Source organism: Cornus florida, unplaced genomic scaffold, assembly GCF_030987335.1.
Source record: "Cornus florida cultivar Cherokee Brave unplaced genomic scaffold, ASM3098733v1 CherokeeBrave_3.0.0_Hap2_Chr01, whole genome shotgun sequence".
Classification (NCBI taxonomy): domain Eukaryota; kingdom Viridiplantae; phylum Streptophyta; class Magnoliopsida; order Cornales; family Cornaceae; genus Cornus; species Cornus florida.
Window position 1 is genome coordinate 40,385,530 of NW_026775571.1, and position 25,367 is coordinate 40,410,896.

Sequence of the window (25,367 nt, forward strand, 5' to 3'; positions counted from 1 at the left end):
AATAAAAATCCATTCCATTACTAAACCTATGGAATGACCATTCCATTCCCAAGCAATATTTTTTAAAAAATCAAGTTTCCAAAAAATCCTCATGCTCCAAGTCTAGGGGTGAGCAAATAATCCGTTAATTTGTCAATCCGGTCCGAACCAATCCGATCCGTGTGGTTTGGTTCGGTTTTCAAATCTCATGATTCGGTGATGATTTGAAAAATTTGCAATCCGGTATTCGCGGTTCGGTTAACGGATTGGATCCTGAAAAAACTGATCCGAACCGTTAACCGAACCGATCCGAATCGTTAGTAATATATTAATATATATATATATATATATATATATATATATATATATATATATATATTAAATATACTTATTACTTACCTATCTCCCAAATAACCCTAGTTCCCATCTCATTCCATTACAGCTGCGCCTTTCTCAGCCTCTTCTCTCTTCCTGGCGTTACATACTTCAAGTCCATGACCTCTCTCACTGGCATTTACCTCGGAGCTCGCTTTCCCACTCCTGTAAAAACTCCATCAAATTCGTCGATCCCCTCTCTTTCTACTTTCTCTCTTTAGATCTAGGACGTGGGTTTCACAGCTATTCCAACTCTCTTCACTATCAGTGCTGCCCTCTTAATATCAGCCAATGGATCAGCTCATGCCTTTGTCCACATCTACGACCAAGATTCTTTTACAGAAGTCGGCAATGCTTTCCTTCTCTCCGGCGGCATTGAAGGCATCGTTGCTTCTCTCACCGCCGTTCCTCTCACCGACAATTCGATCCCATCATCAAATCATGATTGCCGTTCTTATATCAAGTAATATTTATACATTTATTTATATCTGTAGATACATATATATATGTTACAGATATAAATATGTGTGTATGTTACACATGTTGAATTTCATTTGCTATTGGTGAATTTGGTGTAGATCTGCAACTATATTGCCTGTATGCTTGAATTTCCTCAACTTTCTGTTTGGTTGCTGCGAAAATTGAAGAGAAGGAAAGATGAACAATACCAATTACATTCTTGTGTGTTGCATTATTTAAATTCAGAAATCTATATTTCAGAATGCTGACTTGAAAGAAGCCAAATGTAGTTGTATCAGGCTGTTAATGGGCCATAATCCGTGAAAACCGATTCGATCTGATCCGTTACTTCACGGATTAGTTTGGTTCGGATTGAAGGCCCCCACGGATCGGTTCGGTTTCAATTTTCACCAATCCGTGGGGACCGGTTCGGCTTGATCGTTATCCTCCAAGTCCAAAAACCACCACCACCATTGTTGCCACCTTCAACCAACACACCGTCGCAACCTCCACTACCTTTATCCACCTCCACCACCACCTCCACCATGGCCACCACCACCACTGACTTCCACTACTGCCACCTTCTTCCACCACTACCACCACCACCTCTATTGCCTCCACCACCACCACTGTCTCCATTATCACTACACTGTCGCCGCCTTCACTATCACTGCCACCGTCCACCTTAGTCACTGCCACCGCCACCACCATAGCTGCCTTCCACCACCAGCACACAGTCACCACCTCTACCACTACCGCCATCAACTTCTATCACCTAAAAAAATTATGCTAAAATAATAAAATTAATAAAAAAAAATTCAGGTTTTTTTTTTTTTTAATTAGTTATGGTCTAAAAAAAAACTTTTCTTCAATACTCAATGATGTGGTTAACTTATACTAAATCATCAAATTTATTTATTTAGTTTTTATTTTTTTTTGAAAGAGTTTTATTTTATTTTCTTGAATACTCAATGATGTGGTCAACTTAGTAAGAGTGTTTCTAATATCACTAATGATGTTTTTTATGTCACTAATGTCTTGAGAATTTTGATTATGATTCTTTTTAATGTCACTATTTATAGTAGCTTGAGTTTCCATAAATTGTTGCAAGGGTATCTTTAAACTCAACTTAGAAGGTTGATTATAAGGAACAAAAGTATCATTTTTCCAACTAAAATTTGGATGATTCCTCCAACCCAAATTGTAAGTTTAAGTAAAATGGGTGGAAAAAGGCTCTTTAGTTATATTTTTAGCATTTGCTTGATCATGCAACACCTTTAAAAGCTGGAATAATGGACAATCATTTGTAGAGTGTCCCATGGTCTCACAAATACTACAAAATTATTAATTTTAGGCACATACATGACTTCATTAACTTTCCTTAATTCCATGGCTTCAAGTTTTCTAGTTAAACTAGCTACCCTAATACTAAGGTCATCTTCTCCCTTAAGCTGATGCTCATCTCCCCTATATGGTTGGTAAAAGTCTTGGATTTTTTTAAAAGTATTAGTGGTGTCCCAAGATTGGGCATTTTATGCTAAAAAGTCAAAATAATTAAAGTAAGCGGAAGTGATAGATTGTTCACATGAAACGGATTTACTTTGAATCCACAAAGTAGGGTGTTTTGAATCCATAAAATAAGAGATAAATTCATAATGAATTGTGAAATATTATTGATAAAAGGTTAAATTCTGCTCTTGCAATACATGAATATTTATAATAGAGTAAACCTAAAGGAAATTAAAATCTAATCCTATAAGGAAACTAATCCTAAAAATAAGGATAAAAATAAATTCTCTCTAAAAAAAATCCGAAAAAATAGAACAAGAAATCTAATAAATAAAAAATACCAAATCTAAAATTTTAGAGCATTTGGACTTCGTTAAGGCCTCAAACAAAAATCTCAAAATAATCGGCAGACCTCCTATAACACAATAAAATGCAATTTTGGAGCCCTAAATAAAGGTTTTTAGCCGAAAACCAACATGGCTTACAAGCATTAGCTAGTGGGTTTTTTTCAATGCCTCGTTTCCACCAAAAAACACTATTGGTTTATCAAAACAGACCCGTCAAACTGTTTGTCGAACTGTGCAGAATTCTGTCCGACATCAATAATCAAAAGCCTCGTCGAGATTTTTGTCAAAAAAAATTCACCATTGCACATCATCTCAACAAATTGACTCATTTTAGCAGTTAAACTATCATAGAATTTTTTTTATAAATACTCCAAATTTCATAGCCATGATGTGGGCAAGAATTTAATAAATCTTTAAAACGTTCCCAACATTGGTAAAAAGTTTCATTTTCGTATTGAGAAAAATTCATAATTTGTCTTTTTAAAGCATTTGTCATATGAATTGGGAAAAACTTTTTGAAAAATTAAGTTAGCATCTCTTGTCATGAACCAATTGATCTAGGTCTCAAAAAACTAAACCAAATTTTCGCTTTCTCTTGAAAGGAAAAAGGAAACAACTTCAACCTAATAGTCTCTTCAGTACAGTTTTGATTAGGGAAAGTAGCACGAACTTCTTCAAATTCTTTATTATGCAAATAAGGATTTTCATATTCTAAACCACCAAGTTTTGGTAGCAATTTAAGTAGTTCTAGTAGGTTGCAAATAATCTATAAGAGCATCTCCAGTCGTATGTTAAAATATTTTTTTTCTCTAAAATATGCACTGTCACATATGATGTGTAAATTTATTTTATCTCCAGCAGTTTGTTAAGATACACTGCCATATCACCAATGTGTAAAATTATTTTTTTACACAGCCATATCAGTATATTTCTTTTCTCCTCTCTCATTCTCATTTCATTAAGGCATCAACCCTATATTAAGTAAGTTTGTAAAAATTATGTGGGGTCCAGACATGATATTGGTAGATTGTTATTGGGGGATATATTTTTATAAAGAGGTATAAAACAAGCATGTTGAGCAACTTGGAAATTATTATATTCATGATTATTAGCATTACTATTTTCAATGCCATCCATGTTGTCAAGTCTGTGATCATGAACAGAAGAATCAAATAAATTACCAAACAAATTTTTAGACTCAACTCTGACTAAACGATGAGTATAATCACGATACCAATATTGCATAAAATAAAAAATAAAAAAAAAACAAAAAATAAAAAAAAATAAAATGAATAATAAAAACTAAAACTAAAAGTGTGGAAAGAGTTCATCAGATTTGCGAAGAAGTTCGAAAATCAACAAACCTCCACCAAAAGAAGTAATTCTGATTTTTTTTATTTTTTTTTATGCATTATTGAAGTAACTTCAGTACTTTTTGATTGAAGTCCAAGTGCTCTTCGATCGATCGAATTTGTTGTAGCTTTAATCCCTTCACCAAAACGTGTTTCGCCACTAACTCTCTGATAACGGCGATAAAAACTTGTTGCAACTTTTATAGTTTTATATTACTCCCAGGTGTAGAATGACGCAACATAATATATACTCAGTAAGCCCGAGGTCGAACTAGAGGGAATGGGGAAACAATAATTAATGGTGAAGTAAAAAGAAAAATAATTTAAAAGGTTTTTGAATATTTGTAGAGTTGATAATAGAGAATTGATTTTGAATAAAAATAATATTTGTAAAGCACTAAGGTTTTAGAGATTCACACACAATATATCCAGTTTTGACCTGTTTGAAGTGTGATTCACTGTTTTACAAAACTTTTATTAAACACAAAATTGACGGGCTTTAATTCTTATTTTCATAAATGCTAAGGTTGTGCAATTCCAAGTTTTGAGTCAAAGATTATGACGACAACACTGAAGCTGGCCCAGAACTTTCTGCCCAAGTAGATTTCGTATTTTATTATAAAAGTTCCTTTTCTTCATGTAACGTCCCAAATGAATGTTTCTTGTTGTAAACTCTTTCAGAGTTCTTCTAGAATCCTCCTTGAATGATCTTGGCCATTAAATCTTTATGTGGGTCCGATCTTTTGCATTTCTTTACCGTAAATTGAAGTTATATTTGGGTCGATCGATGCTCATGATACTTCGATCAAGGCTAGCTCTAATTTTCCTACAAAATGAAATATATAATAATAATACTAATATGATGAAAAATAAACTTATATATCATAATAAACTTGGTTACCACCAATATCAAAACAGGTTGCCTATAAACCATTCTTGAGTATTTGTTGTTGTCCAAGGGGCCTTCAATCTACAATGATTGTCGTTAGAGTGGTTATTGTCAAATCAATCAATTCCCATCAGATCAGGGTCAACCAAGATTCTGATAATAATTAACATAACGAGAGTTATAAAGTCGTTCTCAAAGGAATAAGGGATAACTTTGAACCCACAAAGGTGTAACTTTGAATCTACAAAGTTGAAGAAATTCACATATAATTATGATATATTATTGATAATTGAATTAAATTATTTTTCTATTCTTTGTAGTACATATATCTATAATAAACAAAACCTTAAAACTTTACAAAAAAAACTAATAGCATAAAGAAACTTAAATAGCAAAATGAAACCAATACTAATAAAAATAAGCCTAAAATAAAAAAAAATTTCTAAAAATTATGAAAAAAAAATAGATTAAAAAACCTAATAAATAAAAACTTCTAAATATGAAATTTGAGATGAATTCGACTTTGTTTAGGCCTCGAACAAAAAATTCTTAAATATAAGCAGGCCTTGATAAAACAAGAAGATGCGATTTCGGAATCATAAAAAGATGGTTTTCAGCCAAAAGATAGCATGGCCACTAATTAAAGCCAGTGGGATTTGCTCAATGGATCATTTCCACCTTAAAAAAATTTATTTATTTTTGGTCAAAAACAGAGTAATCGAACTGACTGAAATTCTGTCATGCATTGAGACCAAATTATGGCAAATTTTTTTTTTTTTTTTTTTTTTTTTTTCCTTTTTCAACAAAACATATCTTTAGTTAAAGTGATCCTCTAAAAAATAAGCTTTAATATTATTTGGATAAAGCAGCTGTCCTAACATTCAAAACCATTTTCCTATGTTCGACAGAGCACTGACCAATTTTCTTTTTTATAAAGGCTAAAAAAAAAAAAAATCTTTTTTATATTGTTAAATTTACTCATATGTATTGATTACAAGAATTCTTCCACAATTTTTATTTTTTATGTTGTCATACATAACTCTTCCAAACTTTCATTTAATGATAAATTTCTGTAAGCATTTATTGCTGTTAGGATTTTTTTTTTTTTTCGGAATAAAAGTGGCATCAAGGTATCCACCAGAAAATATTTAATGCTACTATAGTGAGATATTATTACTTATATGCTGTTTGATAACTCAAATTGCTTAATGTTAAATGAATTAAACCTGTATCTAATTAAGCCCTTTTGATAATGTAATTTAAGTATAAAATTATAAACATCACTGAAAATAGAATAAAATTTCAAGTGACAGAGACATCATTTATTGAATGCTGAAAATTGAAAAAGATATCAAAACAAAAAAGAAATTTAATTACCACTTAAAACCTTCAGCACATAAATTTGATTACCACTTGAAACCTTCAGCACATAAATTTAGCTCCTGAAACTTTTAGTACTTAATTTTCACTTTAATCAAGAATATAAACACTCATACACGAAGAATACATGCATTTGTGGATGGTCGGGAGAACCGATTGGATTGGCGACTGTTATCAATTATAGCATTACTCGTGACACATAATAGAGGCCCACTGAAATAGTTATATTCTTGCTTATGTAATGAAATATGATTAGTTGATAACATCGAAGAAGACATCGTAGTCCTGGTGTAAGGAAGAATTTTTGGGGACCCCTAGGTGTAACCTTGGTCTCAATATAACATGAGTGGTTCTATAAAACTGCTTCCATCCCATAAGGATAAGGGAGGAAGTATGAATTCAAGCAATTCAAGAGGAAAATTTATGAAGTCAACAACAAAGTAATGTATATATATATATATTTTTTCCTTTTAAAAAAAATAAAAATAAAAAAACAACCCTGGGTTTCATATCAAGTACTTAACAACCGAAAAAAAAAAGTTTTTATTAACATAAATTTCCAAAACCATTTCTCAGAGCAAGCCAACTAGCATTCATTGAACATAATTATTAACATAACCAGTAATACAGAAGAAGCTTGCTCTTACATTACAACCTTCAAAGAAATTGTTACAGGGAAGCAGGGGAATTCTCAGTTATAAACTTGACCGAGACACTGTTGACACAATGGCGTTCATCGGTGGGAGTCTGAAACCCTTCACCTTTAAAAACATGGCCCAGATGCCCACCGCAGGCTGCGCATGTAATTTCAGTTCTCCTCCCATCCGGGTCCGGCTGAAAATTTGCATTTCTTATTTTCAAATACCAACAGGGATGTCATTACAATGAACAATTTCACAACAAAAATAGTTACTCACATTGCGATTAATGGCTCCAGGAAGACCCTCGAAGAAAGCAGGCCAACCGCAACCGGAGTTAAATTTGGTTGTAGATTTATAAAGTGGCGTCCCACAACCTGCACAATTATAGATCCCTTCACCAAAGAACTTGTCATATTCCCCGGTGCCTTTCAGCCTGTATATCAGCAACTTATAAGCAACGCAATATGCCAATTGACTCAATTGGTATCCAACACAAGTCATCTACGGAATCGTATATATTGGAAGACATTTTGGATCAGTTGCATGCATTTATTGTAAGCATAGATCAAAGTGTCTCACAGTGACAGTCTTCACACAAGGAATTATAATTCCAACTTAACAATCAACGATAATTCTAGCAGCAAGTGGTTAGTGCAACTTTTTAAACCATTCAAATCTGTACTACCAACTACCAACTACCAATGAAGACCTATGCATTTGGGAATTGCCTTGTATTCTTATTATTTTATGTAAATTAAGGGAGTGGATAACCTTCATTATGCCGTTGAATGTGCCAAACATTAGAGTGGGCACTGGGCAATATGTAATAATCTAATACCTGTCCTTTGTGCCACAGAACTAGCTTAGTAATCGGATTGTGCACTGATTAGTCACAATAATTCTTGGGATAAAATCGAATTGTTTAGTCACAATAATTCTTGGGTTAAACCCAAAAACACTAAATAAATAAAGAGGAGGGTTGAATCATCTAATACCATTTTTTTTCCTTGTTTAAGGAGTGGTGGTGGTGGAAGGTATTTTTGTCGGCAAGACAATTCAGTAGTAAAAATTCACATAAAATAGCCAACAAAGAATGCATACTTACAATTTCTCCATCATAAAATGATTGTGATAATTTTATAGGAGAAGCGTTGGGGGAAGGGATTTTCGTTGGCATCAACAACTTTTAGTCAAACTTACATTAACAAGTGACGGATATTTTCTATCACAAACCAAAACTATTTAAGCAATACAAGGGTATTATTAAGATAGATGGCCAACACACAATTGAGGTGACCATTTTAACCATATTAGCTAGAGTATCTTTTAGGGTGAACGACAAATACACTCCATCAAGTTAATGAAAAATAGCTCCCCTCTTCCCTCTGCAACTCAAAATTCTCCCCTTTTGGAAACTTAGTGACAGATTCCCCCAATGTTAGCATTCTCAGTGTCCATCAAGTATGTAACCCAGGAGACGTAATTTTAAAACCTAAAATCCAAAAAAGTGCAAATAATGCAACTAAATCACTAACCACCACATAATCACCATTTTTTATCAAATGATCATTGCCGGATCAGTCACATCACCACCATTATGAACACCACATGGCATTGGCGTCAGTTCGATGTGGCTTGACAGTGCAATTTGCTGGCAACAAAACAAGCACAGAACATGCAGTTTCCTCAATCCTCTCAATTCCCATTCCATTTGACTTCTCTGTCTGCCTTCTCCGCACTGCTTTCGATCCCAATGGGAGGTGACAATTATATATGTATTTGCAACTATATATACACAAGTTTAAAACTAAAGCACCTTATCACCTTCCACTAAAAATCTAAAGCACACCAGCATAGCTCAAATATATGCCGAATAAGACCATATATCAGATTAGATCAAATTCTTAGTAGATTCATCCACAACATCTGATGGAGCCCTCGTGGATGCATTCCCGGATTGGTATGGTCTAATCAAAAGTAAACAATAGAGCAGAGAGAGGAATTAGGGAGAGAAAGAGAGTCTAGAGGGAGAAGGAAGAATAAACGCGTTCCAGAGAAATAAAATGCCAAAAGGGACTGTAATCTCTATATGTTCAGCAAACAAACTCCCTCTGTCTGCTTCTCTACAAAAGTCTATCTATTATCTCCACAATAGCCTCTTCTAAAGACTGATAATGCTCTGTTTTCTTTTGCATTTAATTTACTGTGAATTGATGAGGACAAGCATGATTAACGACACCTCTCTATAAGAAATGACATATAATCCCAATTTCTAAAGTCCCTCATTCTCTTAACACTTTTATCCTCCCTCCATAATTTTGACAGCTCGCTCTCTCTCCCTCTCTCTCTCTCTCTCTCTCTCTCTCTCCGAAATTTCTGCAAGTTACCACTTCCTAAATTTCAGTTTCTGTTTCTAATTTTGTGTTTAAATGGTGGCCATGGTGTATTCCTAGCTTTGGTGCATGAATGTTTAGTAAATGAGTCGCTATTTTAAGCTATGTTACATGGACATGTGTTTTATGCACAGTTATGTTATAAAATTATCAAATGCTTGCTAGGTGCATACCCAACCAAACATGTTGGGCACATATCTCGTGCTTTGTGTTCGACAAAGGTACTTCATGCATTGGGAGAGTCAAAACATTGATTTCAGGTGAATGGTAGCAGCAATGGTGGATAGAGAGAGAGAAAGTAAACGAGAATTAAAAAAGCTGGTGGGTTAAATGGTAGAAATGGTAAACTGGGTGTGAAAGAAAACTTATCACTTTCTCATTGTTAAACACATATGTGATTAAGTTTCTATATATATATATATATATATATATATATTAATTTGAACAAAACCAGGTTTTTCAAAACAAAATTTAGTTGTGAAGTAATATAATTGTTAATTATACATCTTAGAACCAAATTCGTTTTATTAAATATTATTTATTAGAGGGCTAACTGAAGTAGATATAGTTATGGTGGTCTGGGTGGTGGAGGCCTGTAGTGATGGAAAATGTAGAGGTGGGCAGTGATTAGTGCTATAGTGAAGGTTATTTTTACTAAAGAAAAAAGGTTGTGGAAAGTTAGGGTCTAGTAGTGGAGTGGCGATGGTAGGTTCAAGAGATGTAGTACAGTGCTGGTGCGTGAGGTTAATGGTGATGCCTTGGCAGACATTGAGGATTGTAAAAGTGACAAGTTGGAGTGGCCTAGATAGAGAGAGGATAAAAGAGAAAGGAACAATGAGAGAGAGAGAGAGAGATTTAGTTCTTAGCCGTTCGGCTCGTTCTTTTAATGGAATATGTAATTGTTCTGTGAGGGTAATATGGTAACCGGGCACTTCATCTCCTTCTGAAGGAATCTGCCCATAAGTTTCAAAGAGTAGGTAGGAAGCTTTCACAAGGTCTAATTACCCATAAAAAAAATAAAAATAAAAAGGCTTTCACAAGGTCTGGAAGAAGTTGCAAATTCTAAAAAACCCAATCGGGTGCAATTGTGACATCTGGTATTGCCATATTTCAATAATCTTACTGGGTGTTTTTGTGATTTATACTAGCTTTTAAGCCTTTTATCGACACAGACAAAAGGGAAGCATGCATATAAAACTACAAACAGATGGATAAAACAGAGATGCTCATAAAAATGCTGGTAAATCACATCACATATCCATCCAAAAAAAAAAAATAAAAAAATACCTGAGACTTTTTTTTTTTTTTTTTTTTATTCTTTTGTAAATAACCCCCTTGAAGACTTGAAGTGCTAATTTGGAAAAAGAAACCCTAAAATTTCTCAAAATGCCTAAAATTTCTCAAAATGCAGCTACCACCCTGTTGTTTGTCTACTGTTAGAAAATAGACAGAACTGTAATCACATGCATTGCATGTCACTGATATTTTATAATTGATAACCAATGTACCCTTTTAGTTATCAATAATGCCAATAAATCATTTGTACCTAATATATCTGATCTGAATCCATTTTTTGACCAGCACAACTAATTGTCTTTATCTTCTCTTTCTCTCTTTCCCCATTTATCTTCTCAGTTCTCTCTCTCTATTCTCCAACATTTGTCTACTCAACCGCCATTGGACCACCAAGGATACATGGCCTTCTCTTTTTCTCTCTATCCATTCTTTGCAGACATGCCCATATCCATGCTTCCCAACAACAGAACTACTGATTACTAGAAACTACTTTTTAGACACGAATATATCTTGCTTTTCATCACAACTTTTCCAAATGCAAATATCAATTTCTAAGCTAGCTTAATTGGAAGTGAATTGCCACATAGTTTTCTTTCTCTTTTTACTTATTATTTTTTGTTTTCCCAAATTTAATGATTGCAATCAGGAAATCAAAATTTGATATTGTATTTAGAAACTTGGTTCTTTTTATCATACTTTTGTTTTCACGAGGCTATCAATTGCAAAGGAGCAAAATTAATAGATCACAGCAACAGCAACAGTGGATTTAACAAATGACAATTGTGGGTGGTGCAATCCTCTTCTCACACTTCAACCTCACCATATTAATGATCATCAAGACATATGACATCAAAAGAGAGCAAGAAATTTTTCGAAAATAGAGTTTTAGATAGAAAAATCAGAGAGGCATATGTATATATGAATTTATGGATCAAGTTTGAATTTTCTCCGCTTCAACCATCACTGTCTCTCTCTAAAATCCCATTAACAAACTCGTTTGATTGTTCAAAACAATATCCATGTCGGTCCATTTGGCTCTTGCCACAAAGACTTCTGCTTCCATTTCTCTTTCTACCTACTTTCTCTCTGCTGCAGACTGATGTCTAGAGCCGGTGCAGGCTGCAGCCATTGCCACCATTTATCACTGGAGTCAGAGGGGGTAACCTAGGTTTATAAATGAAGAAGAAAAAGAAAGTAGATGGGTGTATGAAATGTGTGGGTCATTCTTAATGGCTTTTCATTCCTTTGACACGTGACAAATTGTATTGAAGATATATATTTTTATTAACTACCTTTACAACACAATGAAGTCTACTTAAGACCATTTCATAATTTTTCTTCGCATGTTACAGCAACCTGACTTTGTGTCCTTGTCTGCACATTTTTATAATTCAGGGGTTTTTTTGCTCGGTCAAGGGGGTATTTACAAATAGCTAATTGTGTGAGGGAGTTTTCTGCATTTTACCCTTAAAATTATATTAGATGTATATAAAACCTTGTACACTTTATGCTGTAGAATTTTGGCCATTCAAGGAATATATCAATTTAACGAGCATAGTAGTGATACTGAGTGGCATGAAAGGAAATAAATGCAAAAGGGTAGAGCTGGCACTAGTATGTGATAGGAGAAATAATTTACTAAAATGGTTTAGTCTCAGACATTGAATACCAATGGAAGTAGAACAAGGGTAAACAATGAGGTTCAAGTCCAATATTCTAAAACCCAAAAGGATTTGCTTTAGGCAGCAGGGAAAATCTTATAAGCTGACCCCAGGTAATTGGGAAAAAGGCTTTGTTGAGTTCAGTGGGAAAAAAACTTGTAAGTTTATTGTACCATATGGTCTCAAGAGTTGCATAGCAGAACAGGGTTACTACCAGACTAAAATACTCAAAATAAATCATTTTTTTGGATTCAGTTTGACGTTTTTGTATGAACTATCAACTCCTGGATAAGAAGAAATAGAAGAGACGATGAAATAGAAGAGATGATATTCAATACTATAGGAAGGTAAAGCAATAGTGGATACACGTTTTGTACAATACTTGGTTTGTTCAAAAGTTCTCGGGCTCCTACCAATGCACTAATTTAAGGTGATGATCGCACTAGTGCCTTGGAACAACCCAGTGAGCTGAATTTGCTGACATGTTGCCTAGGCAAGTGCCAAGTAAAGGGTCCCGCGTAGGTTTGTCTCACTACTTTAAAAGGAGGGGCACTTTTGTCCAGATAGTTCTACAGTGTAAGAAAGAAAGTAAATGGAATCAAGTAGCTGACCATGTTTGATTAAGGCTGGAATCTCAAGAGGAGAGTGACGAAGAAGAAGACCCATGTCTGATTAAGGCTGGAATCTCAAACAACTAAATCATATTCTAACTCATCATCAGTTTTCTATTTCTATAACTATATTCTGATCTCACAGTTTACCGGTTTGCTTTGACATTAACCAGGAAATTGAAGGGCTTCTTCCTAAGAGGCACTAACATTTAACAGGTATTGTGGAGATGAGTCCTACACTCTGTGGACGCATTCACGTTTCAAACAAAATCTATTGTTTCGAACGCTAGGAAGACACATCTCAAAGAACTTCCAAACACAAGCTTTACATAGCACAAAACGTCTAAAAAGGAGCATTGTCTGACAATCTTGAAAATAAGATGAACTTCAGCCAAAAGTGTCAAAGTTTCTTTCTTTAAAGAAAATTGACACCACAAACATGGCTATCGCAAGTCAAACAGGCATTGGAAATTTTTCTTTTCTTTTTTTTCCTAAAAAAAATTGGAATGTTGTCAATGTAAAATTAAAATATAATAGTAGAAAAGTAGACTAGTAGTAAAAAAAATAAATTAAAAATCTAAATGATATTTGTGCAACTTCATCCTCCACATTATGCAATTCTCCTTCTGACCTCACCACTCCACCACCAAGTTGTAGTATTTGACTTCATAAGAAATAAGAACACAACCACCAAGTTTGTTGTGTGTGTGTGTGTGTTGTGGGAAGAAAGAACACTGAGAACAACAAAGAATACCAAAATAAAGCTCAATTCCTCAACAATCATCCATAAAAATCTTGCCCAATTGACTAAGAATTGTTATTGAATTGATATTTACCTTTGCATTCCTAGAATAAACATATATCACTAAAACCTGGTTTGCCCTCTCTAGCACCAAAGAATTGGTTGATCCAAGGTCATACCCATTAGATCAATCATTAGCAATTTTTTATTAGTGTAATCAATTTTCAGTTTGTTCCATCATAACATGAACAATAAACTCAAAGCTCGAAATATCTTAAAAGTTCCAAGGAAAAGAAAGTCAGCAATACAACTCAATAATCAAAATACTGTTTACTTAAACATGCGCTAAGAATCACCAGAGCCATCAAATGGGTATATAGCCAAAACCCAACCCACAATCATAATTCCATAACGGTCATTTGATCAAAAACACCAAGCAACAAAATGAAGTTTAACCTAATTAATGTATTTTCAATGCCAATCCAAAGATGAAACAAAGGGCATGAACCCTAATTAAAATTAAGAGCTATATGAAGACACATAGGTGCTTGTGTGTGTAATATGTGTGTGTTGGTTCAAAACAAGTGTGAGAAACAGTGGTATTACTCTGTTCCTTTCTGGCGTAGGATCCGAAACTGCTCCGGAGAGAGAATAGCTCGCCATTCTTCTTCTGATTTCTGACCCGAACCAGGAGCGGCCATGGCTAACTTCTAGTACTGAAAAGTCAACAAACTAGACGCGGTTTGGTCGGGAAACCAATATAAATTTTCCGGGAAAATGAACTTGGCTGGAAAATTGGGTTAGAGGGGGCTTATTAATGCATATAACCCTGGTAAGTGTGAAAAGGAAAAAATTAAAAGGACAACTCAGCAGAAAGAAACAGAGAGAATGTTTGCCTTTTAGCTCGCCCATTTCATGTATCTGATCTATCTCTTAAAGTGGAGGGTTTAAGTAGGGTGGCCATGAATTGGATCGGATCGGATTGGGCATCAATTCTAATCCGATTCGTTCGCAACGGATTAGGAGATTTTGAATCCGTCACCAATCCGTTAGTCCATGGATCGGATCGGATCGGATCCGTGAAATGACGGATCGGATCGGATCCAATCCGCGGATTGTATCTTCTGAACTTGTCATCTGCGAAGAAAAGGAAAAAAGAAAAATTTAAGATTTGAAATTTAAGAAAATAAAGAAAAAACAAAACAGAAATTATGAATAGCTACATCTATTGTTTTAACTCACGGATTACCATAACAATTATCTTTTGCATTACAAGAAATATGAACAAACAATCTTTTAATCCGGACAAACCAAGAGTATTAAAATTTTAAATATTAGTTTATGAATTAACAATGGTAGCTTTGTAGTTTTTAAAATTATATTTTCAGAAAATTCAATAAAACATCTTTAATTTTTTCAGCAAATCTATAGGTATATAGATAGTACGTACGCTGAAAAAAAAAAAAAAAACAAAACATATATGGGTTATTTATAGCAGCAAATCCAAGGACCAAGGGACTGTTAACACCAAAAAGAGAGTTGAAGCAAAAAAAAAATTCACAAGAGGATAGAAAAAAGTCCAGCCACACAAAGGCTTTTTAACATTCAGCAAGTTCATCAATGTGACTGCAAACATTACACCAAGAAATAATACATGAAAAGGCAATCAATTCAGAGATTGATAAGAAGAATTTTTTTCTAATCCAGATTCCATATCATATCTAAAGAAGAAAAGGAGTACAGTAAGGCGTAAGCGTTCTTTGAGAATCCAGATCAGCCAAGACTTGATCTAATCTGCTCTATCCTAGCCCGTTTTGATTCGGTGAAGGAGACGGCAACAGAAGTGCAGAACTGAAAAGGAGCTCACTGAGGCAGCCGCTTTCTCTTCTTTAGCTAGGTTTAGGTTTTAATGTTTTATGAATGAGAAAAGTCGGTGGTATCAGTATGTAATATGTATAATACTTACCAAAAAAAAGAAAATAAAAAACGCAAGGTATCAGGTATGTGGCACACGGATTGCCACGGATAGAGTAGATTGCTATATATATATATATATATTTTATGGATTACCCACGGATTGCCACGGATCGGATCGGATTTTTGATAGCCTAATCCGTGATCCGATCCGTGAACTACGGATTCAATTTTTTTGAATCCACCACCGATCCGTGGGTTTGGTAAGCCGATCCAATCCGTACGGATCGGATCGGATCGGGTTCGTGGATTGGCGGATTTTTTGCCCACCCCTAGGTTTAAGTCTCCAAATGTTAAGTGAATATCTATTGTTTTATTGTTTAAGTATCTGTTGTTGTTGACGTGGCAAAAATAATCTGAACAGTAAGTAGTATTGCGACAACATATCACTAATCACAATAACCACTTCACACTACTGACAAACACGGCCTAATTACAATAATAATTTTAGTGCCAAACACGGCCTTACCCACGCTTTCTCTCTCTATACGCTATCGTCCTCCTGTAGCCGAGGATAGTGCCGACCAATAGCAAACTCTGGCAGTCAATTTCGCCGACCAGTTGGGTCTTCAAGGGAGTTTACGGTTTGTATGATGCTTGCTAGAAATTTTGTCAATTGTGTCTGTTTCTGGTTCATCGGAGACTTCATTGGTTCTGGTCGATGCAATTGCATCGTTAATGCTTAAAGCTTCTCGCTGACGGTTATGGAGTTTAAGGTTGGGCTCTCATCGGTTTCGCTGCAATTGTGTCATTGATGCTTTAGAGCTTCTCCGGCGATCTCCATCATCATCTCCATGCTCACCCGGGTCAACTCAGTTCCCACCAAACTTAGTCTCAAACTCACTAAACACAACCCTTAGTTGTGTGGTGGCCTCTGCAATGGTGAATTGAGGATTGTTGCAAAAAGGATCGCAAACGGACCCTAAAACCAGAGAACACTCATATAGATACCAACGAAGTATAAAAATTAAAACACAATTACACATTAGTGGTGACCTCTGCAATGGTGGGGCAACTGGTGGAGACGGCGGTCGGCTTGATGGGCCGTCTTCTTCACAGTGATTCAATAAGTAAATAAAAAGTTGAGAAAGCGACTGAGTCGACGGCCATGTGAGATCGCAATAGTCTCGAATAGCCAAACCAAAGGCCACCACAGCACTACCATCCCCATCTCCAGAATCGCCACCACCATTCCAACCTCAGAACCACCACCATCACCATCCAACACCATTATAAACGCCTCCACCACCACCTCCCTCTACCTCTTCCATTGAACCCCTAATTTCCCACCTTCTTCATCAATGAATACCCTCATCGTTGCCACCATGTACCTATTTAGTCCTTCTTTTTATCCCAATTTGATCCCAATTGCTTCAAATTCTGTGATTCCGATTATAAATTTGATGATGGTGGTTATGGCTCCCTCGCAGTAGTGATGTGTTTATGGAATGGAATGGTGGTTAGGGGTGTGAACGACGTCTTGTGCATTAAAAGGTAAAATTGTCATTAAAAATATAATCTTTAAGTTTTAATTTAACATTAACTAGTAAGGTCAAATTCGACATTTCACAACCTATTTAATGGGTCGGACTCAGATATTGGGGCAATGTGATCAGTGTAAGAATTTTTGGAAACAAGTTGGGATTTTATGATCAAATTTTAAAAGTAGTGGAGATTTTATGATTTTATCCCATAATAAAAATAAAAAAATTGGTGGCTATGGTGACCATGGCTACTCCTATTTTGTGGTGTTTCTTGTATAGGAGCATTTATCACAATCAGTGGCGACCTGCAGGAATCAAGTAGTGGCGGTAGAGGATGAGGATGGAAAGCTCACTTGGTAGGGGAAATAGTTTTAAGAAGGATATTTTGGACCTTAAGAATAAATTTTGATGTATTTGTAATTATTATGTTTAATTCAATTAATTTGAAAAATAAAATTTAAAAATAGACCATTTTGTTATTTAATACTCCTAACTCTATATATGTGTAACTTTTACAATATCTTTTATATTTTTATTTAATATAATATAAAAAATCTATTAAACCAAAAGACACTACTATGCTTTTATTTATTTTTTCCTATCTTGTAAAGATTATCTTAACCTACTTAATTCCTTATCTTTTTTGAAAAAAAAAAAAAAAAAACCTAATCAAACCCTAAAAGTAACATAGTAAAAGGTCATTAATAAAATAAAATAAAATTGTAAAATTTATTAATATAAAATTGGTAAGAAAATTGATACTTACATTTCAATGACATTTAATGATGTTTTTGTCCTTTCATGTTAAAATATAAGGTTATTGAGATCTTTTTATACAAGAAAATAGGGGTACACACGGTTCAATTTAGACTGATTTAAGAGTTTTTTTTGGAACCAAACCAATTTTAACAATTTCATAAAATTTGGAACCAAACCAAACCATTTGACCAAATGAACCAAACCAAATCGAATTGTGAAAAATTGGTTCGATTCGGTTCGGTTCAGTTCCATGGTTCCTTTTTTTCTTTCTTTCTTGTTACAGAAGTATTCATATTTCAAAATCCAGATACACAACAATAAACCAAATTACCAAAACATTCATAACTATTAATATATTCAGAACTTTCAATTCATTCTTCTCTGTGATGGGCCCAAGTTTTCAAAACTCGGTTCTTTAATGAGTGACCCGAAATTGACCCGATACTGGATCCAAAATGCGAAAATGAAAGAAGAAATGAGGTCTTTAGAGATGTACATCACCTTTAAGACACCAAAGTGACTTCCTGAGGATTCCCGAGACCTAACGAAAGCAAATGCAGAAGCTAAGGTTTCAAAACCCGACAAGAGAAAGACTAAGGGTAAAATGGTTATTTTATCCCAAGTGAAGTGGATGTGACTTATGACAAGTCAAAGAGATCAAAAATACCCAAAACAACCATTGGTAACCTCATATAAGGTCCTGAGGTCAACAGAAGAGAAAACCCTTGGGAACCTATCCCGGTTCAAACCAAACTTTGACACTCTCTCACTAAAATGAGGATATCTCAAGTTAGGAGTAAAATATGAAACTGTAATTAGTACCACTGGAAATCTTACTTCGACGTGGTCCATTTAGACTCAAGAACGGACTAATTCAGAGTTAAAACGAAAGAGTTATGATAGTTTGAAGTTGAAAGGCCAAAGCTGAGAATCTGTAACACAAAAAGGTTCTGGGGAACCTGAACTGGTTCAGGACCCTTGAACCGGTTCAACCTGGGAAGAGTGCCCACGTTGAACCCCAAAATGACACTTGAACCGGTTCAGCCCCTCTAAACCGGTTCCACCAAACCAAAAAGTGGAAAAACAGCAGAAAACCAAAAGAAAACCTAAATTCTAAAATTGTGTGGGAAAAACCAAGTGTAAAAGAAACTTTTTTGGAAAAAAAGGTGTGAAGCAACACCCCCCCCCCCTAAAATTATGTTTTCTATATGAACCATGTCAAAAGAAATTCTTATTTTTCAAGTGAAGTACCTAAAATGCCCTTTTGCGCATATTTTGCAAAAAATGAAAATACATTAGTCCAAAGAACATCCATTTCGTCAAATGTGATGTTGTGTGCAAAAGTGAACATGCACGCAAATGTAATATGTATTTTAACACGCGCTACAATGGCTCAAGGCCTCAAAAAATGCCAAATACAAAATATCATACGTTAAACCTCTAAGTTCTCAAAATTACTTTCAAAAGTAAGACACGAATCCAAAGGAGCATACAAGTGAACTAAAATTGTTTGGCCCTTGGCCACATATCATACATATAAAAAGTGTCTTAAAGAGTGTGCTTAGGCACACTTTACATATTTCAAATTAAAAACAACATGTCATAACCAAGTTATACATTACAACTTCAAAAGGAAAGTAATACATGCTAACACTTGCATGCATTTGAAATTACATAAAATGACGTCATTATAACCAAACCAACCTAGGGATATTGTGCATCCCAAACCAACGTCTTCTTGCCTGAAAAATCGTAATCATCGGGGGTGAGTAACTTACATTACTCGTAGGAGAAACATATGCATATAACCTAAGGTTTTAATGAATTTGCAAGTTAAATATAAACCGAATCCACACGGAGCATGCCACCTAACGTCTAAGTTCAAAGGGGAAGCTAAAGGACCTCCTAAAGCTACATTTAAAACATGTTATAAGCCATTCACAACAAGTAAAACAAATTAACTACAACTTCAAAAGTATTGTTAACTTGTAAATGAAAACGAATTCAACTCATAAGTATACATTTACAATTATAACTACCACAAAGCTAGTAGGATAACAAGGTATACATCACTCCAAGAGCTACCAAATAACTAGAATATAGACTCTACTATGATGCAACTCACACGTGACTCCAAAACACAAAGTAACAAAAAATGAATGTGGGAATCAAATCCTGGACACGAAAATGAGATTGGTGCACTTCCATACCCCATTGGCTAATGTTCTGCAGGACTTTCAGCCCATTAGACGCGATGTCCACATTTTTCAAGATTCGGATGGCGTCCATCCTTCAAAGTTTTTATGTATGCCGTGCATACACAACTCAAAATCAAATGCATGTTCAAGAACCAAATGATGACAACTATGCTCCTAAAGCCCAAGTGGCACACACACCATGATTCACACATAAACACTACATCTCTACAAGTTCATAATGTAAATCCCTAAGCTACAATAACATGTCAACTTATAAAATACATTATTCTCATTATAAAGTAAGGTTTCAAGTCTTTATTTCAACATCAAATAAGCATTGAATATACCACAATTCATAGGTATGCTTTATACATAAATCAAGTAATCTTTGCACATATAAAATCACTAGAATTAAGTAACCACTAAACATGAAAATCTCTAGATTCAAGGTTACTTCAAATGAAACAACACATACACAATATATAGGTTACACACAAGCTATATTCTAAGTTCTTCATCTACTAAAGCAACCTATATGCAAGTTCTAGAAGTAAAGCATGCATACAACATATATTTAACCCCAAAATAAGCATTAAAACACTAATGCTACGTTTGGTGTGCAGGAATGAAATGGAATGACCATTCCAATGGAATGAAAATCCATTCCATTAGTAAACCTATGGAATGGCCATTCCATTCCATAGTAAAATAAAATATTTTTGTAATATTCCCAATAAGCCCTTAATCACATTCCAATAAGGCAAAAATATTTCGCATTCACCAAAAATCTTTCACATTCCATTTTTCATGTTTATCGGCTTCTTTATTAGACGTGGTAAATGTCTTTCATCTTCCCTCTCTTCTGAATATACCCAGAGCTGCCATTGACAAAAAAGTTGCAGGACTTTAAACTAAATTACAAGTATTAATTTCTTTGTTTATTTATTTTTGATAAGTAGGTATTAAATCTCTTTTATCTTCTGAGTATATCACTTTTTTATTTTTATTTATTTTTTTTTGTATCTTTGTGTTGAAACATTTGTGTAGTCATCTGGAACCAAAGTGGACTAGTTTGACTTTTGGACCCTTAGTCAAGTTCATTGTTGGATGATTGGAGAACCTTGCTTGATTAGAATTTTATCAAAACTAGAATTTCCAAGAAATCTGCAATAAAAAAAATTAAAAAAAAATTACACAAGTACTTGGAAATATTACCAGGTTTTTTGTTGGATTGATGATTTATCTATTTCCTTAACTTTATTTGAGTTGATCTTATGGTGCACGATTTTTTATATATTATTAAGATTGATATATCATTATATATATATATATATATATATATATATATATTATTTTTTAGCCTTTATATCAATTTCTTAGATTAAATATTCAATCATGGTGAGTTGGTTTAGTTATAATTTTTTTATTTTTTTTTCCTCCAATGAAAAGGGCATTTTTGAGAAAAGGCATTCCCTTCCAAATTTAATGATACTCAACCAAACAATAAAATGGTAATAATCATTCCATTCTATAACGATTCACCGTGTCATACCAAACATTAGAATGGTAATACTCATTCCATTCCATTCTCATTCTCATTCCATTCCAAATTTTATTCCATTCCATTCATGCACACCAAACGTAGCACAAGGGTATAAACAAAGGACATCCCCTACCTCACTAGAGTAGAGAGCTCTAGAATCTAAAGCAACCTAAGGCAAATGGTAAAACCGTTCAAGGGTTTTGTAGAGGAGGATGAGGGGAAGCTTTTGTATTCCAAAGCTAAGAGAAAAGGTGAGAGGAAATGGTTCAAAACCAAGGTGCAAAGGCTAAGTCAAAGTGTTCTTCAATGGAGGCAAGAAAGAGGTTAGAGGGAGAGATGAAGAGATACGGAGATAGTGGAAAATCTAGGGATTTTCCACTATCTAAAGCACTATGTGTGCTAGCACTACCTCTATAACACACACTTTAGGAAATTGCAAAATAAGTCCCTCTTCCAAATAGAAATTGTAAAAAGAACCGTCCTCAAAATTTAAATTGCAAAAAGGTCCCTCCTTTAAATATCTCACAAAATGAATTGCAAAATGGTCCCTAAGACAAAAATATCTAAAAAGATAATTATGAAAAATACCCCAAGAAAAGAAAATGTTTCCGAAGAAACTATACATCCATGCCTTTACAGGAAAAGTAAACAACTAGCATGCTTTTCTACAAAAGTAAAGGTATGCATTTCACGAAAATCAAATAAAATGAAAGCTTGCAAAGTTAGAGTTGAATCCGAGCACAAATCCTAAGGTTACGTGAAAGAATACTATAAACAAATTTGCACAAACAAAGGAAACAGAATACGCCGCAAATGGAAAGGAGATGACACCGTCATCACAAGGTCAAGACCAATCTCCAAAAGAAAGAGTGTCGGGAACTATTCCCGAGAACTCAAAAGGACCCGAAGGGATAAAACCTACACTCAGAAAAAAAAACGTCAACGGAAAAAGAAAATTCATAAAAATGGGAAAAAGAATGAAAGGAAAATGGCAGGGTCATTATATTCTCTATCACCTTTGGAACTAAAGTGAATAAATTCAGAATTGCTAATACAACAACAAACATTAAAAAGATTTAAAATTACTAATTCAACAACAAACAATCAATTACAATTCAAAATTCAGCCACTATATAAAAAATTTAAAAAGATAAAAGAATCATATAATAAATTGATAAGACCTAAGAGAATTAAGAGTGGATCATAGGATTTATAGTTGCTACAAACTTTTAAGTGATTTGGATTGTAGGATTATATTATATTATATATACTATATATATATAACAGTCCAGTTCGTTCTAGCTCGATCTTAAAAGATCTCAAACCGTTACCAAACCGTATTTTTACGGTTTTAAAAATTTAAAATCGTGACCGAACCAAACTATTTACAAACCAAACCAAACCAAATTGTCTTGTGACGGCCCAAGTTTTTCAACCCGGTGCGTCAGTGATGATTCGAAAGTTAATCCGATAATGGATCCGAAATGCGGAAGAAAAAGATGAACAAAGGTCTTAAGAGATGGAAGTAATTCCTAAGACACAAATATGACCATTCATGAGATCATGAAACTTAAAGAGAGTAAGAACGGAAACAAAGATAAAAAAAGATAAAATTCGTCATTCAAGGGGCAAAATGGTCAATTCACAACAAAAGAGAGAAACTTGACTTTAAATAAGTCAAACAAGGTGTATAAAACCTATCAAATCATTTTGAAACATTCCAAGAGGTTCCATGAACATTGGCTAAGAATCCCACATAATGCCCTATCTCTGTTGAAGTGAAAACTAATACTACTTCACTAAAACATGAATAACTTCCACTGTGTTTAGAATCTAAGAATTTCATTGGTACCATCAGAAAGTTGACTCAAAATCCATGAATTTAGGTTCAAGAATCACCCCATTTGGATTAGAAACGAAGAAGTTATGACCCTTTGAAGTTAGAAGATCGGTGCTGAAACTTAACAGAAGCTAGGCTCGGGATCAAGCTATTTCGGTCGACCGAAATAGAGTTTCGGATGACCAAAATGAAGATTCTAAGAGCTGAAAACATGAAGAAAAGGTTCTTGTTGCTTCGGTAGACCGAAATAAAGGTTTGGTCGACCGAAATGACCCTTGAACAGTATATTTGGCTACTAGAATGTGATTTTTTTGTGCATTGACAAACCCAAATGCCATCGTTCGACCGAAATAGAGTTTCAATTGATCAAAATACCACTAAAAGCTGCTGAAAAAGCTGCTATGAGCCTAAGGTGTTAAAGTTCAACCTCAACTTTGAATCCCATTATGTTTTGGTTCACAATGAATATGTAAAACTGATTTTTTTTCGTAAGTTTTGAGAATGTGAACATGTTAACAACTTTGATATGAGCACATGAATGTAAAATGATGGCCCATGGCCTCATACACATCAACTACAAGATTTTCATATGTCAAACCTCCAAAATCAGTTTTAATACATTTTGAAGCAAAAGTTTGATGCCATTTGAGTACAAATGCAAAAGCAAACATGTTTGGCCCTTGGCCTCTTTACATACATGTTTATAATGTCAAAAGCAAATATTTGAGTGTCATTACCTATCAAGAAAGCTACTAAAGCTTCAAGAGTACCATATACCCATGGCATTCAAAATATGATATCAAAAGAAAGGCATGCTAAACACTTGCATGTCAATATACAAAAATGCTTCAAATAGCTTAAAAGCTTCTAAGGATGATGAATATCCAAGAACATGGTCTCTTTACCTAAAAAACAATCCAAACCACTAGGGTGAGTAATCAAGTTACTTATAGGAAGAAGCACATATGTATACCCTAAAGTTTTAATATCATTGCAAGATTAATATAGACGAGTACAAGGGAGCATTCCACTTAACGTCTATATTCAAGGTATTCTAAGGGATCATCTTAAGCTAACTTGAATAATTCTTTAGCAATATATATCATTATTAATGTACTTAACAACATCAATTCGCCAATAACAAGAATTTCAAGTTACAATTAAACATTTGGTTGTCAACTTGAAATTAAATGCGAAATCAATTAGTGGAATACTTGGACATCACATTTCGGACTAAATCAAGAACAAAATGGTTATTCCGGGCATTAACCCGCTGGGAAGACCACCCTAGTGCGCACTATCTTAATTGGGGAGAACTCATACCTCCCGCACTAAAGCCAAACTTTAGCCATGTCACTTAAACAATGTCCCAAGAGAATCCAAAATATATATATCAAGTTCAAAACTTATATATAGATAATAAGACATATCAACCACCTTACAAGCACAAGTACTTTGAAACCACACAAACCATGTCTTAAGGTTCCAAGTCTAGAATGACATGCTAAATGACAAGTCTTCATCATGATATTATGCACAATACAATACCACCTACTTATCAATTTAAATCATGCCTCAACATTAAGCTTTATATACCAATTATCAACATTTTAGCAATAAGCTTCTAAATTAATCACAATTTGTAATTTATAAGAACATAGAATTATTATCACAACAATAAAACAATTCAAGTTAATCGAAATTGCATATAACATTAATAATTCTACTAGAGTTCTATATTACAACCACATGTGAATTTACTAGAATTTAGCACACCACTAAATTATATAATCCTTTTACACATGATTTATACATATCATACATGCTTAAATCAATAAACCCTAAGTCAAGAAGTGAGGGTTTCCTATAATATGTAAGACTATCATATTAAAAGCATGTACACAATATATATTAAACCTCAAGGATTATAAAACA

At 34.2% G+C, this 25,367-nt stretch overlaps 1 protein-coding gene across 1 annotated transcript; it reads right to left on the reverse strand.

Moving 5' to 3' along the window:
• Nucleotides 1-6,809: 6,809 nt before the first annotated feature.
• Nucleotides 6,810-14,477, reverse strand: LOC132295169 (peptide methionine sulfoxide reductase B5-like). Its single transcript, XM_059793321.1, has 3 exons — nucleotides 14,241-14,477; nucleotides 7,208-7,364; nucleotides 6,810-7,124 (listed from the first exon to the last, which is right to left on the reverse strand). The coding sequence occupies exons 1-3, from the start codon at nucleotides 14,333-14,335 to the stop codon at nucleotides 6,960-6,962; spliced, it is 417 nt and encodes a 138-aa protein (XP_059649304.1). The 5' UTR covers nucleotides 14,336-14,477; the 3' UTR covers nucleotides 6,810-6,959.
• Between the last annotated feature and the right edge of the window lie 10,890 nt (nucleotides 14,478-25,367).

Coding starts and splice junctions, on each gene's coding strand:
- LOC132295169 (XM_059793321.1), bottom strand. CDS start 14,335: ATGGCCGCTCCTGGTTCGGGTCAGAAATCAGAAGAAGAATGGCGAGCT. Junction 7,365..14,240: donor CTACGCCAGAAAGGAACAGA/GTAATACCACTG, acceptor GCTGATATACAG/GCTGAAAGGCACCGGGGAAT. Junction 7,125..7,207: donor CTGGAGCCATTAATCGCAAT/GTGAGTAACTAT, acceptor GCAAATTTTCAG/CCGGACCCGGATGGGAGGAG.